Below are 18462 nucleotides of genomic sequence, written 5' to 3'. Positions count from 1 at the left end.
CTTCCGTGTGTCCCTTCCACAGTCATCACCTATAATTCATATTGAATCACATATTTTTAAATCAAGTATGCAGTATTTATATACATTGCTTTCATCATACCTCAGCCTTCATTTGACTGTAATTGTTTTTACATCCTTTTATATGAAATATTCCAATTTAAAGCAGAACCACATAATGGCATTCCATTAACTCCTCCCAACATCCTACAATAAAATTGCATCTTTATAACATGTTCTAAATAAAAAATTGATTATGTTTAATTTCTAAACTTCCTCTCATAGTCTCCATTTGCAATTTATATAGTATTTCCTCTTAACAAACCAATACATATATATGCATTATCATTATCAATCATTTATTTAACTATAATCATTGTCACTTCATTTTATACATAATACTCTAAATTTAACTAAATTTTACTTAATTTTTATTACCAGCTTTCATTACATCAACCTGTGTCTTTCCAGTAATAGTGCAGTCTTATGTCTTTTGCCATTAGTAGCATTAGCATTCTGATTAATTTCTTGGTAAGTCATATATAGACTTCTCTTCGCAAGTTATTGATCATTTCATTTCTTATGTAAACTCCAAACCCTCCATTTGCGTCTTCAATCAGCTTATCTTTAGTTATCACTTGTGCTTCTGATAAAGTTTCTCTCCTTACTTCCATCAATTTTTCTCTTTTCTTCTTCTGTACTTTGAAGTCTGAGATAGAGTTCCAGTCCATCTATCTCCCCTTTCCATATTCCACTCTTTTCATTTCCAGCCAGGCTCAGTTTACTATCAATATTAACAGTTTTCTTGTTTCTTTGATTATTTTTCCCTTCAATTTTTAGAACTCTGTCCTCTACTTTTTCCATTTGATAAACATCCTCAATTTTTCCATCAAATTTTACTGTGCTGCATTCTATATTCTCCAATCTCTTCTCAATTTTTTCTGTTACAGCTAAGATCTTTTGAATTCCAAACATAATCATTTGCAATGTTAAGTTTTCTTTTTCTTGTTGCGCTATTTTCCAATTAGTAAACACTGCCACTATAATATATGAAGCATTTTGTAAGATTTGAAGCAAGTTCATTTATAATCTTTCAAAATCAAGGTCTCTCCTCTCTCCACTCCAGCTGTTGAAAGAGCTCCCGAAGAGCACCTGTATAAACAACCCGTGCTCTAGCCACTATCATTCATAGTAAACAAGCTGAGAGGCCTTAAAGTGCAAAACAAATGATCAAAGGGAAGAAAAAAAACAATATTTCCAGCCTCCAGTTTCCAAGTAGCAGTGTTACTTCCTTTCCTTCTATTGTTACAGACTTCTTTGTATTTCTTTTATAATCCAAACTTACAGAGAAAAGAGAAAAAAACTTAAATGGAGAAAAAACCATCCAGTCCAGCATTGTAAAAATAAAGGAAAAAATTCTTAATCCATTGGTATATAAAAAGAAATAAAAAGTAGAAGAAAAACTAATCCATTCAGTTTAAAAAATAGGAAATATTTGCAAAAGTTCCATCCATGAAAAAAGATTTAAAAAGACAAGGATAACATACTGTCTAACGTAGCTCAATTTCACCGCTTATTTTCTTCTGTTTTCAAATTTAATTTACTTTGATTTTTTTGGGTAGTCTCTTGTCTAATAATAAAATTTCCTCACCAAACGGCACACTTTCTCTTTCCATTTTCCTCCCGTTCCAGAGCTGTCCCAACTTCAGAAGCTTCAGTGGCTGCGTTTCTATCCCCGGCAAGAAGAGGTTCTCCTGGATCAAGCAGGGACTTTGTGATGTCCCTGAGATCAGCAGGACGTACTCTTCCCTGTCACCGTCTCTGCAGGACAGTTTAGGTCCAAAAGGACCGTCCAGCGACAAAAGTATCGACTGCGATCCTGGAGCTCCAAGATCGCATGTTGTGTCGTCGCAACGCTAGCTCCTCCTTCTAAGCTTCTAAGGCATAATTATAAATACTCTCTCCTTTGTTCACAGATACTGAGAACACCATCACTGCTTCTTCACTTTTATAATCATTGTCTGTTGGTAATTGATAGTGCCTGAAAATATTAGAATTTTCTAGACACTGAAGGCATCAAACAAAAACATTTATTATCAGTAAGAATTATTAATAAACATTTTGGAATGATATATTTATTAGATACTAATAAATAACTTCAACCAGGAAAAACAATTAAACCCTTTTGAAAATGTCTTTTTACATAATTCTTGCTAGAAAACAAGCAGAAATCTCAAAATAACAGCTGCAATGTATAGCAAAGGAAGGCATACAGAAGTAATTGGCAATTTATGGCTACTCTACAATTGCTGGAACTGCATATTCTAACAGTTCTAGCCAAGGAAATAAATGGCAAAAAATGCTAGGAACTGCATTCGGTACCTGAAGGATCACAGATCACTGGAATAAAAATGAATTCAGTATTAAGTGTAAAAAGATGCAAGTTCTAAAGAGATAAGAGTAGGAAAAAAATAACCAATAAGAAAACAATGTCACATAACTTCTTATTAGAAGTACAATTCCAGAGTGATAAAAATATATGGTACTAGCTGGATAACCATGCTTTGCTATGAAACTGTTAAGGAGCCCCAGACCGCTCCTGAGTGAAACAGTGGAATGCCTGCCAGTTTGAACTGGCATTTAATAGAATGTGAGGGAACTGGCAGTTGGAACAGAGTTCTTTTCAGATGGAGAGGGGGAGCAGAATGTCTAAACTCCCAGCCCACAGGCTGGATGAGTCACGTGCTAACCACACCCACACCCAGTTTAGCGAAGGGGTAGCATCAGAGCGTATTACTATAAGGCAGCTGGCAGTTATAAAATATACTGATGATTTGAAAAATCCTTTCTTAGCGAGCACCTAGAAGCCATGAGGAACATACGTGCCGAATTTCAGGTTTGTAGGCTTCACAGTTTTGGAGATTTTGTGATGAGTGAGTGGTATTTCGCTTTTATATAGAGAGGGGATTCATATTTGAAAAGCTGTGTTGTTTGTAAGATTTTGGAATTTCCTGCATTGGAATATAACTATTTGTTCCTAGGTCTTTGTAAAATGTAAAGCCCCTGCTAATTAATGTGTGTTCAGTTATGTTCTAAAAAACAACAACTGTGTTTTGGTCATTTGAGCTGGTTTAAGAACACTATACAAAATATCAACTTTTAAGTTCCAGAAGGGGAGCATTCAGATCAAACTAGGTTACAACGCTCAAGCAATAAGGACATTCATTACCCACAGGAAGAGTGGGATGCACCCAAGAAATGAACTATAATACCTGTAAATCAGGATTGGCAGCTGCCTTCTGGAGCTCCGCGCTGATTATCTTCTCTGTTTTCTCACGTGCCGCCTGTTCTACCATACGCTGGCTCAACACAGAAAGTTTGGCCAATGCAGAAGATAGTTCATCAGTGGCCAGGGCTTGCCGTGCTCGGTCTTGCCAGCTCATAGCTCGCTCTGTCAGGCACTGCAATGCTTCCCCCTCTGGCAACCGTACCGGGAGTTTTTGCAAGGACACTAGTAGGGATAAAATAGTCTCAAGACGAGGCCTTCGAGATCGCATGCAAAGCGGGCACAAAAACTTGACTTCTTTGGCAGGCCAGCTGGAGCCCTTCTTTTGGGAGCTCGTTTTGGGAAGGGTCACACAAGTGCTATGAAACCAGTCTTTGCAGAGTTCACATTGTAGCATGAATCCACTGGCCGTCTTGCGGCAGATGCAGAACTTGATTTCTTCAATGCGATCCACCATTGTCATCTTGGCCAGGTTGGCCTCCCTGAGGGCGTGCATGGCTTCCACCTCTTTCTGCTCCCGGTCTTTGAAGACAGCCACCTTTTCAGAGGGGGGGGGGAAATAATAGAGAACCACTCAATGAGTTTCATTGGCAAGAATCACATTCCTAGACTGGCCCAACATTTTTTTTTAAATATACATGGTATAAATGAAAGAAAGAATACTTGTTCCAAGCTGCAACTTAAAAAAAATCTAATATGACAATGGCATTTAGACTTATATACCGCTTCACAGTGCTTTACAGACCTCTCTAAGCGGTTTACAGAATCAATCTCTTGCCCCCAGCAATCTGGGTCCTCATTTTACCCACCTCGGAAGGATGGAAGGTTGAGTCAAACTTGAGCCTGATGAGGCTCAAGGTTGACTCAAATACCCGGATTAAATTTAAAAAATGACTTGTGAAAAAAAATCGTATGTGGAATCTAAAATCATTAACATTTTCAATAGAATACAGGTATTCCTTGACTTACAACAGTGCATTTAGTGACCGTTTGAAATTATGACGGCACTGAAAAAAGTGACTTATGTCCATTTCTCACCCTCATTGTAGCATCCCCATGGTCACATGATTTACATTTGGATGCTTGGCAACTGGTTCATATTTATGACGGTTGCAGTGACTTGGGGTCATGTGGTCACGTTTTGCGACCTTCTGACAGGCAAAGTCAATGAAAAAGCCAGATTCATTTAACAACCATGGTCTACCAAGTTAACAACTGCAGTGACTCACTTAACAAATGTGACAAGAAAAGACGTATAATTGAGCAATACACTTAGCAACATAAATTTTGGGCTCAATTGTGGTCATAAATCGAGGGCTACCTGTAACATCTTTAATTACCACCTGAAACTTACTTATGGAAGCCTAATCTGCCTTCCATATGGAAAAGGTTCATAAACAGAATTCTGCTACAGAAAAAAAATCTTTTCCATCAACCTAACTTTATCCATCATGAGTCGAGAAACATAAGGGGGCTTTCAAAGATGGTTGCACAGTACTAGCAGTTTCATACCACTTGATGTGAATGACAACTTACAAGCTGATAATCACAGCCTGCCAATCTACCTGCCAGACAGGTACAGATCTAAAATCAATACCTTTGGGAGAAAAGGATGCTGCTTGTCGTTTTGACACACAGAGATAACCCAGTAATTCCCTCAGAGACAGACTGCTTGAATTCTTCTTTCCAAGCAAAAAAAAGTACACAGATGGCAGAACCAACGGAGAGGAGAAACTGGAGAAAAACGCGGGAGAAAATAATGAGGGTCTCTTTTGACTTCCCAGGAGCCTTAGAATTACTGGAATTTCCAGGAAATCCAAAAATAATTGGGAAAAAAAGGAAATTATCTGGTTTGGGAAACTGCTAGATGTGTTGCATTAGGTTTAATCTTTGTATTATTATTCCATGGTAAAGTCCCCTGATTCTATTTTCCACATAAAGTAGGGAAAGATTTACTGGTGTAACTAGAATATTTCTGTATAATCTGGTATTCTCCAATCGTTGTCTCTGTTTTAAAGGGTTTTTTTCCCCAAATATTTTTTAGCATTTGTAGCAGACTGCTGCCATCTTGTGATATGCCTGGGACATATCTTTTCTATTTTAGTTTGGATTGTCTCTTCTTTAACAGGAAAGCTTTGCATCTTAACATCTAAAATTACCAAGATTTATAAGTTACAGAGCCAGGAACTTCCATTATTATATATAATACCATATATGATATGATATAAATATATATAGAGAGATGACTATGAAGACCCAGAGGGCTTCTTAGAATGTTTGAGATAGCCACCATTTTTGCCTATGAGCTCGACCCTTTTATTACTTTATGTAATAAAAGGGTCGAGCTCATAGGCAAAAATGGTCATTCATAGGGCTATAAGAGCTGTTTTAGAATGCATAAGATGATGAATGATCCTCAAACCACGTGAGCCTGAAAAAAAAAGGATGTGAGTTTTTAAATTAATTTCTTTAAAAAATGAAGCTACATTAACGAATTGAAGCAACCACCCACATTTCTAGGCTCTTTGTAAATTCCAGAAGATTCTTCCAAACCATTTTCAAAATTTAACCCTAAATGTTAGATGTACCTTAAATAATCACCTGGCTAAGATATTCTGCAGCAGCTATAACTGCTCACACAGTGCTAGATCCCAAAGCATTTTCATATGACACATTTGTTCACAGTGGTACTCCAGTAAGAACGTGTAATAATTCCAAATCCCAGGCTTCAATTGACTATCAACCTTGTCTAGACTATAGATCAGTTAACACAATAATATGTAACTGCTCTCTGTGTCCGAACAGATTTAGGATTTCCAAAGACTTTCTTGGTATTGATTGAAAAAGATAGAGAGCTCAGTGTCATCAGTATGATCATCTCTCCAGTCAAGTTTTGCCTACTAATTAAATTATGGGGCTATAAATCTTAATGTCCCCATTTTAATCTCCTTTGCTGGGTTCTATAGATGGGCTTTGGTGAGTTGTCAGATATTTCACAATTGTGCTAGCTGTAAATTTAAAGCTACAAAGAAAAATCAATTTGTAGTCAGTAGATTCTGTAATTATTCCAAAATGAATTCATGTTTGCTAAAGTGATCTGCACAACTGCAATGTTTATTCTGTGCTCAAGAGTAAAGATTTAGCAGGATGTTCTAAGAATGACATTTTGAAAACCAAAGAAAGTATAAAATAGGTTTTAAGGTTCAAAAATATGGTCTATTATAATAGCAATAAGCTATACAGGTAGTCCTCCAGTTACGAATGTAATGGAGCCTGTCCATTCCATTCATACCTTGATGATTAATGGGAGTGAATCTCGTACCTTGAAAGAGATCACACCCTGCTTTCAGCCACGCATTTGCTAATTTAATGTGTGGGCGAGTGCGTGCTTTGTTTAAGTACACATGAGGTATCTCAGGGTGGGGAAGGCCCCAGGAGGGTCTAGTGATGGAAGAGGCCACCAAGGCCTCCCCAACCCACTAACATACCTTCCCTGCCATGCTGGACTCACTTACTTTGCAAAGATCTCTCTCCTCTCTGCCGCAGTTTATTTCCCTATGAGTCGATGGAAGCTCCTGGGAGCAAAAAGTATTTGCAGTGCCTGTCTCCTACTCCTCCCTCCCTCCCCCCCCTCCAAATTCCTTTCCTCCACCACCGGGACACTTTTCACCCAGATGGAGCCCTGACGGAGACTGGAAGCTTGTCTCCGTGCAAATGGGATCTTTCAAAACAGAGAAATTTGTCCTATTTTGAAATGTCCCATAGGCACCTATGCGGCTTCTGAAAATGGAGGGATTTGTCCCATTTCCAAAGGCTTCATAGGCACCTATGGGGAATTTCAAAACAGAGCAAATCCCTCTATTTTCAAAGGTCCCATTTGCACACAGATGAAGCTTCCAGTCTCCGTCAGGGTGAAAAGTGTCACGGTGGTGGCGGGAAGGAGTTTGGGGGAAGGAACAGGAGACAGTCACTGCAAACACTTTTCACACTCAGAATGAGTTTCTGGGGTCCGTGATCTCCCGAGAGTTCAGGCACCCAGTCTCTGCAAAAGAGGATGGGTTCCTGAACTCGCACAATATTATAGCACCCGGGAGCTTCCATTTCTCCTCTCCCTCAAAAACAAAGAAAACACAGCAGAGATCTTGTAAGGTGAGTGAGTCCGGGATGGCAGGATAGGAGGGGGAAGCAGTTGTGGGGACTGAGGGCAGGGGGAATAGGGGGAATGTTGCATACCTCTTCAGTCATTTGTAAGGGCGAACAACTGCCATGGTACTGCAACATTTGTAATTTTGGGACTTGCTTATAAACATGAGGAGGCGTCTATCTCATAACTTCAAATGGGCACTAAATGAATGCTTATAACTCAAGGATTACCTGTACTAGTCACATATAAATCAGTAACTAGAATGACGGCATGGATGCGCAATTCCCAATGTTATCTCAAAGGATGAGATGTTATCTCTAATATCCAATTTAAAAGTCTAATACCACTGAATATTCAAAATATGAAAATGCTAACAACTAAATAAAATATAGGATGCTTACTTTTAATAATGGTTGCAAACCTAAGAGATGTGTTGTTAGTTGTCTCTAGGAGCTGACTACAACTTGATGACACATAAACAAAAATCAAACTTTAAAAGATTTGCATATGTAAAATGCAATTCTTAGAAGTTTTTTATCAATAAGAATTCAAAAAGTTATAATTGATAATTATAAAAAAATAAGACTAATATATCATAAGCACGCATGGATCCATTTTTTAAAAAAAATAGAACTTATGAAAAGTAAGTCATAACCCTGAAAATTCTGTCATTGTGCCAATTGAATTATCAGCAATAGTTAACTCCAATCGAACTCTACTGAATACCTTTCAGTGGCTCCATCTCCCCAACAGAGTGAGAAAAACAATCACTCTGACATCTAATGGGGCTTATATTACAATACATGCATTATAATAGCTATTAGTTCATTTTGTAAAATCTGCATTCTCTGTATCTCCGAGTTGACAAAACTTTACTTCAGATTTCCCAAATAATGGACCAAATCTTTTGCTTCAGAAACTTCTACATAATTAATAAAATTTATGTTAATTGTTTAAGTTCAGAGTTATTTTATCTTATCTGCATCAATTTGCTATAAACTAACAGTAAATATATAGAAGCATCTCTTCTGTCATTCCATAAATGAAGTAATTGCATCAATGCAATTCTGATTTAATGGATATTTGTATTTAATAGAAAACCTTTCCTCCAAAAGGGCCATTAAATCAAGATTTAATGTCTGTTCTAAAAGTAACAGGCTTTTAGATTCATAGTAAAGTAAAAGATACCGGAGCTTCCTACTGGGGAAAAAGAATAACCAAAAGAATATGGGCTCTCACCACAGCTGCAGTGTCCCTGTATTCTTCTACTCCATCTTCTAATTCACTCAAGGATTCCATGTCAAGATCTTTTTCCTTCTCCTTTTCTATCAGCTCCTTTACTCTTTTTCGTCTGTTCTTACTGCTTCCATATACACCAATGTCAGTTCGAGGGCTAAGAACCTATAACAAAACAGACAAACAAAAGATCAGGCTAAGAACCTATAACAAAACAAACAAACAAACAAAAGATCAGGCCTACAAGTGTTTTTACAAAACCTTAAAATTCTGTAGGGCAATTTTTGTTAGAACTCCGACATAGCCACAATCTGGGTTATGCTAATTTTAGAAGGATTTTTACAGAGTGTTTATCAGATGAATTCAAACTGAGGCAGTTTTGGTTTCAGTCAAAACAATACGCCTTCCTAAAGGCAATCTGCTTACACAATAATGAAATTCTATGCAGGTAGTTCTCAACTTACAAACCTAATTGGGACCAGAACTTCCACTGCTAAGCAAGGAAATTGACTTATGCCTGATCTTTTTTCTGCAGCTCTTAAGTGAGTCACTGCATCTAAGCGAACCACGCGGTGTAAAGCAAATCCAGCTTCTCACTTTGCTTGTGGGAAGTTGGCTGGGAAGGCCACAAATGGTGATCACATGACCCTGCAATCATTGTAAATGCATGCCAGTTTGCCAATTGCCTGAATTTTGTTAACTGTGGGGGATGCTGCAAACATTGTAAGCATAAGGATTGCTCATAAATCACTTTTTTCTCTGCCTTATGAACTTTGAATGGTTTTACTAAAAGAATGGTGGTAAGATGAGGACTACCTGTATCTCTATGCAAAACTGCTGCTTTTTTTAAACAAGGTTACATCAATCACTTGCACGAAAAAAGATCATCAGCAACAATTAAAGTTTTATAACTTGCTTCTCTGGATCCCAGTACCTGTTTCCCCAACTAACCTGTAAAAGTGTGTAGCTTGAATTCTTCTTCAGAAAAGTTCGGCCTGTGCGTTCCCTCCATGCACGGGCTGCTGCTACCTGGGAGTCAACTTGGGGCAGGGAATCAAGACGGACAGGAATCAGGCGACCTTTTGCAGAAAGATTCTCAAGTTGCTCTAGATACGCATAATTACTTCCATTCTGTGTGGATGGAAAAAAAAATCATCATTCTCATCTATGCTCTCTCATAATAGATCAAAAGGAACTTATCACGACTTAAAACTTGATTTTAATCCCTGCATTATTTTAAACCATATGTTGGTCTTCAGTGTAGCTACTACCAGGATAGCCAATGATAATAGCAATAGCAATAGCAGTAGACTTATATACCGCTTCATAGGGCTTTCAGGCCTCTCTAAGCGGTTTACAGAGAGTCAGCATATTGCCCCCAACAATCTGGGTCCTCATTTTACCCACCTCGGAAGGATGGAAGGCTGAGTCAACCCTGAGCCGGTGGGATTTGAACCGCTGAACTGCTGATCTAGCAGTAGCTTGCAGTGCTGCATTTAACCACTGCGCCACCTTGGCTCTTGATAAAACTGGTTAACTCAATAAAACATCCCAGTAAGCATGAATGCAAGAATAGAGCAAGATAATACAATTATTGCAGAATAAAACTTTCTATTTCAAGGAAGGGCATGGGAAATTAACAAGGAGTTTCATCCAAAATACATTTTTAAACGAGTAAATGCAGTTGTGTGTTATTAGGTAAGTCTCTTAGTTAGTAGATGGCTTTATTAAAAAAAATATTCAGATTCAGCAATTAACCACACCATGAGTACGTGTAATTAAAATTTAAGTTTAATTACAACCTGAGCCAGAATCCTCACTCTATGCGAAACAAGTAAATTTTGCATCAAGAAGCAAGAGAGTATCACAATGTTATTATTTGACTCTTTATAATGGAAGGCAGTATCTGAACACTTGCTGAACTGTTTGGAATTAAACATACTTGAATGGCCTCCACTTTGGCTGTCCAATCTCGAGCACGCTGCAAGGCTTCTCTCAATGCCAGAATATTGGGCAGGTAAGCTGGAATATTCTTTGCTTCATTCACAATACTTTCCAGGGCGGCAATACTTTGTCGAGGTCTAAGAGAGAAAAAAGCTATTACAATCTTATTTCCTGGTCCAAATAAAAAATAAAAACTCAGTTATAAAACAGGACTATACCTCAGCTACATCAGGAATAATGCTAATCTCATGGTATATAATTGAAAGGAATTAAGCTAAAGCTAAAAAAAAAAATCACAAATAATTCAACTGGGCTGAAGCACTCATTAGAAGATTCACTGGAGGTTTCAAAAGGTGCGGAAAGCCAAAATAAGAAGGTCAGATGTTTCTAATTTTAGGGGGGGGGGGGGGACTGGAATAGGAAAATGTCACAATTGATAGTATTTCCAAAGATGTAAGAGCTGGGCAAATTGACTCCAGATGGAAAAACTGCTCCTGCATATATCTAGATATCAAGTAATGCAGGGCTTTATAATGATTACAATCTGGAATTAGTTTTGGGAGCCAGTCAGTGTCCAGAGTACCAGTGTAATACGATCCAAACGCTGGTGACAAATGCTACTCCTATTAAAGAAGGCATAGCATTAGGAATTAGTTTCTTCTTATGAGTAGTCTAGAAAGGGAGCTCCACATACAGCACATTGCATTGATCCAGATAAGTGGTAAAGAAGGCATGACCTCTTAAGAAGTCGTCAATCTGAATTTATTTTACAGACATCTATGAGGCTGGCCCATTCTATCCTATTCTACCCTCAGAGGTACTCTGTCAAGGCTGAAAATAATTTGCTCAATAGGATCATAAGTTTAAGATAGATACAGACTCCTCATGCAAGAGCCAAGGTGGCACAGTGGTTAGAGCGCAGTAGTGCAGGATACTTCAGCTGACTGCTAGCTGCAGTTCAGCAGTTCAAATCTCAAGGTTGATTTAGCCTTCTATCTTTCCAAGGTGGGTAAAATGAGGACCCAGGGTGTTGGGGGCAATATACTGAGTCTGTAAACTGTTGAGAGAGGGCTGTAAAGGCACTATGAAGCAGTATATAATACGTCTAAGTGCTATTGGAACAAAAACATATGAACTGGATTTTAAAAGGCTTTCCTAACACCATATTCAGAAAGACTTAGCAATGTAACCTTTTCAGAGATGCTGATTTCATTAATAAACAAAATGCCCATTAGATTCCCCTCCCTTTATGATTTCATCCAAAGAAAATTGTGTGCCATATTTTGGTAGAGGGCGTTTGAATTACCCTCAACTCTTGATGCACACCCCCAAAAAACAGTGAACAAAACACCCCTCACCTTGCTTGAAGGCAGACTTTGGCTTTTTCCTCCCACCTCTCTGAAACTGTAAGCACCTCCTGCAATTCAGCCATGGCTTTCTCCACTGCATGGTGTGGTGCTAGGCCCACCCCTGAGTCTATCAGTTTCTTCATCAAATCCAAAGTGACTCTCTGTGGGTCTGAAAGAGTCACCCGCACTTCATCCAGCCAACGTGCCTGTTGTAGCTCTTGCTTCAGACGAGGTAATTCTGGAAGTTCCACATAGAGCCCGGAGCCCATATCTAGCAGCAGCTGCAGCTTGGATGAGTCTGGGACCTCATCCATCATGGCCTCTTGGGCACGCTCGTGAAACTCTTCAACATCATCCAGCAGGTTCTTTAAAAGGGTGTAGAACAAAGAGACCATTCAGCACAGTGATGGAAGTAGTCACAGACATTAAAGGAATACCTGAATGTTTAGCTAGGCTTGTTTGAGGCGGGCAAAAAAAAATAGTATTCTTAAAACAATTCTTGCAGCAAACAATGTCAAATCAACCATTCACAATAAGGGAAATCCACTTTTTTGAGGGTTTTGAAGGGACCTAGAAACAAAATATTCACTTGCTTCAAAGTACCTCGATTCAAAGCAAGTCAAAATCTTAAAATGTTTTTCTGAAATTAAAACCAACATATTGTCAAGAGTTTCTAATGGACTAATTTATAAAATTTCATTTGAAGAAGTATTCCCATAGAAATTTTAACTCTATCCAAATGCAGCCTTCTCCAGAAACTCACCTTTACTTGTCGTGCCTGAGTGATGACACACGGAAGACTGAACAACTGTTGAACAAAAGCCTTCAGTTCTTCTACAGTCAATTTAGTCCGTGTCCTCCCACTGTCTGAATTCAGTCTATTAGATAAAAGAAGAGAATAATTGCATTTACACTATTTCCTGTTACTAATTTTATATAGTATTTTTTTTTTACTTTAAGGTTTAAATAAGATTAATAAACTTTAAAAAATTACTAATTTCAGAAGTATCCATCAAAATTGATGCTGAAAAAACTAACAATTTTTCAGTAGAAAAAATTAAGCATACTTAATCAAAGTTGACATTGGACTTAAAAGGCTAGAATGGCTTAGAGATAAGAGTAGTTAAACAAACGTTCTTCCCATACAGAGGTAGTCCTTGGGTTATGACCATTTATTTATTAATTATTCAAAAGTTATAACAGCAATATATCTAGTGATGGAAATTCCATTCCAAATTGCCCTTATAAACTGAGGACTACTTGTATATTTGACTGGACATTTCTGTTATTATTAGAAGCTCTTTTCTGGAGAGACCATTCAGTGAAGTTGGACAAGTGCCATGAAAGAAAAGATTTCTTAATTGAAAAATTCTTATTGCAGAATTGTTCATCTCGGTGAATGCCTTTGTAAAATAGGCTGTATTATTCCTCTGTCACACAAATGTTTATAATTTAATACTTTAGTTTTGTTATTAATTCTCTATTACACTACAACTATAACACTAAATATGAGAAGAGATAAAAATGGCTAGAAAGATTAATCAGCTTAAGCTTAAATCAGCACCCTGTCTGCATATTGAAGGTATTTCAAGTCAAGGCATCATGTAGGAGAAGTTGCTTTTAAGTTCTTATGATGAGGTTTCCCTAAATAATCTTGACAAGGGGCAGATTTAATAGTAGGAAAACCACCTACCCGTTAGTTCAGTGGTGGGTTCTGGATTCCATTCCAACCGGTACAGTTGGAACGACTCCGGAGTTACCCACATGCGCGCGTACATTCTAGCATCAAATGACGCTTCTGCAAGCCCCTGTAACGTTCCAGCTGCTCCGTGGAGCGTCGCGCCAGTACTGTATGCGCCATGCGCGTAAGCACCAAAAGCATAAAGCACAGGTAAGGAGTGCGGGCAGGCCCTCCAGAGCACCGTACCGGAACGGTACTCGGTGCTCTGGGCAGGATCCGGTACACCCGTACCGGGGCATACCACATGCAACCCACCACTGCCTTAGTTGCATGTTAAAAATTGGCTAAAAATAATTAATACTGCAACTCCCAAGTACCAATACTGCAATAAATGTATTAATTATACATTTGCAAACATTTTAATAGGCACGCTTATTAAAACATTGCACTTCTCCAATTTGCTGACTCTACAATTTTTTTCAGAGCACAACTCAGACAACTGTAAATAGCTTCTCCATTTTTTTTAACTTCTGGCAATATATCAGCCGATGTGTTCCACTTGAAAAGAGTCTATTTGGCAAAGTGCAATTTATTATTATCAAAGGGTCGTGAACACTTCACATGGCTGGTTTTAAAATTACATTCCTGCTCATACCTGTGCTTTTGTTTTTTGCTCAAAAGTAGCTGGGCTACTGAAGCACAAGTCTCTGCCTCCTTCACAGCATCCCTCAGCTTACGGAAGAGATCATTCTCTGGATATTTCCTGTCTTCAGCATCTTCTAACATTACTTTCAGCTCAATCACATCTGCAAAAAAATTGGCTGTTACATCATTTGCTCTAATAAAGATTTTACAGAATGCACTAAAGACAAGTGCTATTTTTTTTTAAAAAAAAATATTAATCTCTCTCGAAGAACCAAACATTAATATTTTGGGGGCCTATGTGTATCTTTCTTTACTGATTCTAGTGTACCAATTAGAGGTTTTCCCGATTAAGACTTTTTTGAGATTTTAATATCTTTGCTTAATGTAAGTTTGAACTATATTACACCATTGGACACCAGTTAACATTCTTGAAATTCATGTATGATTATAGAAGATGAAGTTTTAGGTAAACTTTTTATTTCATCAATATTTAAGACTTAAAAGAATCGTATGCATGCTAAATTTATTTATTTAATTTATCATCTCTCCCTTCTTCCAAGGAGCTCAGGATAGCATGTATTAGTGTAATTTTAATGTTAAATTTAGCTTTCTTAAACACTGTGTGTGTGTGTGTATAATAAAAATGCACACATACCATATATTGTACTTTTATTATATATCAAAGGTAAAGATTTCCCTGTACAATCATGTCTCACTCAAGGGAGAGGGGGTTTGCTCATCCCCATATCTTCGTTGAAGGAGCCACCATTGTCTGAAGACATATCCATGGCCGGGGTGACTATATGCCAAGGGGCACGGAAAGCTGTTATTATATATTATTATCTGAAAACCGTTATACAGGTAATCCTCAGTCAGTGAAGACTTATTCGGTACTTTTTAACGCAGAATTCACCTAATGAGAGCAAGTTAAATTTCTACAACTGTTACTGTAAGTCACTGGGCTCACAGGATGTTCTGCTTTATAACTGCATCAACTTAAGTGTTGGAGCTGCTGGCCCCACTTGCCACTGTTAAGCAAGGATTATCTGTATTTTATTATGTATGTTGTAATCTGTCTAGATTTCAGATGGATGAGGTGATAAAAATTTCAAAGATTTATATTGTACATTTATATTGAACATGGGTTTTTCCATGCCTCCATATTTTATATCCTCATCTGCATGCTTCTTTATGGTTGGGTTAGAACAGGGGTGTCAAACTTAATTTCATTTGAGGGCCACATCAGGGTTGTGTTTGACCTGGGGGGGCATGGCCAGAGGGGCGTGGCCATCTCAATATCACTCATGTGAGAGCCGAGGTGGCGCTGTGGTTAAATGCAGCACTACAGGCTACTTCAGCTGACTGCAGTTTGGCTGTTCAAATCTCACCGGCTCAGGGTTGACTCAGCCTTCCATCCTTCCGAGGTGGGTAAAATGAGGACCCGGATTGTTGTTGGGGGCAATATGCTGACTCTGTAAACCGCTTAGAGAGGGCTGAAAGCCCTATCAAGCGGTATATAAGTCTAACTGCTATTGCTATGTTGGGGGTACCTGTGGTGGCCAAATGCTAAGGCAGGACTTTGCTCAGACCCTCCCTCCCTCTCCAAATGCAAAATGGGAAACATTTCTTCTTTTGTTTTGTTTTGCTTTTAATTTGTTTTGTTAGCCCTTGGCCAATGAAAATGGGGCCTGGGAGGGTTGCGTGCGGCCCTCCTAAAATCCATTTCCACTGGCAGAGGCACAGATAGGCAATCCTTTGCTGTTTCCAGATCTGGCCCCCAGGCCAGATCTAAGCATCCCGTGGACCAGATCTGGCACACAGGCCTTTAGTTTGACACCCCTGGGTTAGAACAAACTGATTGAGCACTGAACAGCTATACAATACAGAATACAAGTGCTTCTGCTCCTTAAGTAACATTCTAGATATTATACCACATTGACACTGAGGAGATAATTTTCTGAAATAATTGGTTCAACTTTCATGTTTCACCTTTCCAATTTGGGGGTTGGAAACGTGATATCATTAAGCTGGAACATTTTAATTTACTATCCAGGATTTCCCTGAACAAGTTTTTCCAGGTAACAAAACTGCATCTCACCTTTTTTGTGATTGAGATTGGCAGAAAGTGCATCTGTCACCCTGCTGACCCAAGTGTCATAAGATTGTGCTCTGACTTTCACTCCGTATAGCAAAGAAGGGAAGTCTTCCAGTGGGTATCGATATCTAGAAGGAAACAAGAGCTTTCAAACAAGTTGCAATGCTCAGTCAGGAAGAAATGGGACAGATGTGTTACCCTTCTGAATTTGCTCACAATCGAACAAAACCTTGATTTTAATAGGAAAGTTTTAAAGATGGGGAATGTTTAAGAGCAACACAGGGAAATCATACCTTAGACACTTCTTCTGCATAGGGCATGAACACAGATCGTTTGGATGATACAAGCAAACAAGTCGCTCGGGATTACAGGAACATGTAAGGGCAGACAAGAAACAGGTGGTCCTGCAGGCTGCGCACTGCCGCTCATCATCTGGAACCAGCTCAAACACTTCCTCCTCTGACATCAGCACTCCCTGTAGTAACCACAGGCAAGATCTGATAAAGATCTTAAACCAAGAATTGTGAGTCTTCCCCAACATTTTTTTTTTGCTCAGCCCCAACCCCTTCAGAATCCCCCTAAGCTCACCATCTGCATAACACATTCCCTTAAGCGTGCCTCCTCTTCTGTCATGAGAGTCATTTCCTTGCAGACCATGGCAGCCAGCCCAACATCCAAACACTCAGGATCTGCGGCCATCTTGAAAATTAGTTCCTCATGAGAGAACACACAATGACGTCTCAGGCGTCGATAATGGTTTACGCACTGCCGTCCAATTGGAAGCTAGAAATACAAGGAACACAAGAGCTTTTGATTTTGAACCATGTTCCAGTAGATTGCCGACCTATTTTTCCTCCAGGCCTGACAGACAGGAAATTAAAAAGACAAACAGAAAAACTGATAAAATGGTACTAACTAAAGGAGTGGGAAATTACATCAGGAGCCGTGCCGTGCAATATCAAAGGATAATGTTTCTAGAGGTCATGGTGACTAATTCTTAAATGAAATGAAAAATAATGACAAGGCAAATGTTTGAGTGATTGGCTGCAGGAAATGGATTTCAAGAGTAATTTCATCTTAACAAGCCTGAAATTGCCAATCTCCAATCAACCTTTCCTGACTGTAGCTATAGTCTTTCTTTATCAATTGACCAAAAAAAGCTACATTGCAGTAAGCAAGAATAAATGCAACAAGACCCCAGCTCTTTCTATTATTCTAAGGAACCTAATTCGAAATGAATGGATTATAGTAATTTCATAATTAAATACACAATTATTTAAATATTTTAAATATTAAAATAAATTAAATGATTGCATTGAAATAAAAAATAAAATATTTTAAAGTGGCTCCTACGTACATCTTGGCTCAGGAGACAAGACCACCACCCCACCATCCACCGTTCTGTTTTAGGCTTCTGGAAAAGACTTAAAACCTCCTCCTCCTTCTGCCATATCTGTTATCGGATGATGGCAATCATGTTGGCGATCCTATTTTTATCAACAGCCACACGAAAAAGTGCTGAGTTTTGTCCAAACCAATCCCTTAAGAGTTTGAAGCCACGATGTTCTTCCTCTGCCTGGACTTATAACCTGGCTATGCCAAATGGCATGGGGTCTTAAAGGACATTGTCAGGCCTGCAGTCTTCTTTTCTTGGACCATGTGATGGACTTGTGGGGGCAAGATCTTGAACTTTCAACTAGGTGGGGAAAACCGGGAAACTTTCAGATTCAAGTTTTCCCAGATATGCCAACATAGTTCTCTTAATAAATTGGAACTTTGAGCAATACTTTGCCTTGGACTCTGATTTAATTTTGGATGCTATTTGGAACCCTGACAGACATACTGAAGATGGTTGGTGTATTAACAGAGAAGGTTTGCTACCTCTCCCCTCCAAGCCCTTGTTTTCAAGTTTATTTTAATTTTTATAATTTAATCAATTTATATTTATAATCACTGAATATTTGTTTTATCTTGATGTAAAGCACTCAAAGTCATCTGAACAGTGAAATGGATGGCAAATAAATTTGATGCCTATAAAGACCAATATCAGCTAAAGACTGGAATCTGTGATTTCACATTGTTGTA

General features: G+C 38.5%; 1 protein-coding gene across 2 annotated transcripts in view; it reads right to left on the bottom strand.

Moving 5' to 3' along the window:
* The window catches only part of KDM5A (lysine demethylase 5A), a 52769-nt gene that overhangs the window by 13381 nt on the left and 20926 nt on the right, over window positions 1–18462 (bottom strand). For both annotated transcript variants that reach the window (XM_087722935.1, XM_087722936.1), the window contains 10 exons: window positions 16966–17160; window positions 16671–16852; window positions 16381–16505; window positions 14293–14443; window positions 12720–12834; window positions 11966–12321; window positions 10606–10744; window positions 9615–9794; window positions 8667–8828; window positions 3270–3821 (listed from right to left, as the gene is read on the bottom strand). In XM_087722935.1, coding sequence (XP_087579061.1) covers window positions 3270–3821; window positions 8667–8828; window positions 9615–9794; window positions 10606–10744; window positions 11966–12321; window positions 12720–12834; window positions 14293–14443; window positions 16381–16505; window positions 16671–16852; window positions 16966–17160 — 2157 coding nt within the window. The remainder of the gene's footprint in view (window positions 1–3269; window positions 3822–8666; window positions 8829–9614; window positions 9795–10605; window positions 10745–11965; window positions 12322–12719; window positions 12835–14292; window positions 14444–16380; window positions 16506–16670; window positions 16853–16965; window positions 17161–18462) is intronic.

This window comes from Thamnophis sirtalis, unplaced genomic scaffold, assembly GCF_051295495.1.
Source record: "Thamnophis sirtalis isolate CommonGarterSnake01/CBP01778 unplaced genomic scaffold, rThaSir2_p1.2 scaffold_9, whole genome shotgun sequence".
Taxonomy (NCBI): domain Eukaryota; kingdom Metazoa; phylum Chordata; class Lepidosauria; order Squamata; family Natricidae; genus Thamnophis; species Thamnophis sirtalis.
This window is presented reverse-complemented; position numbering and strand designations above follow the sequence as displayed.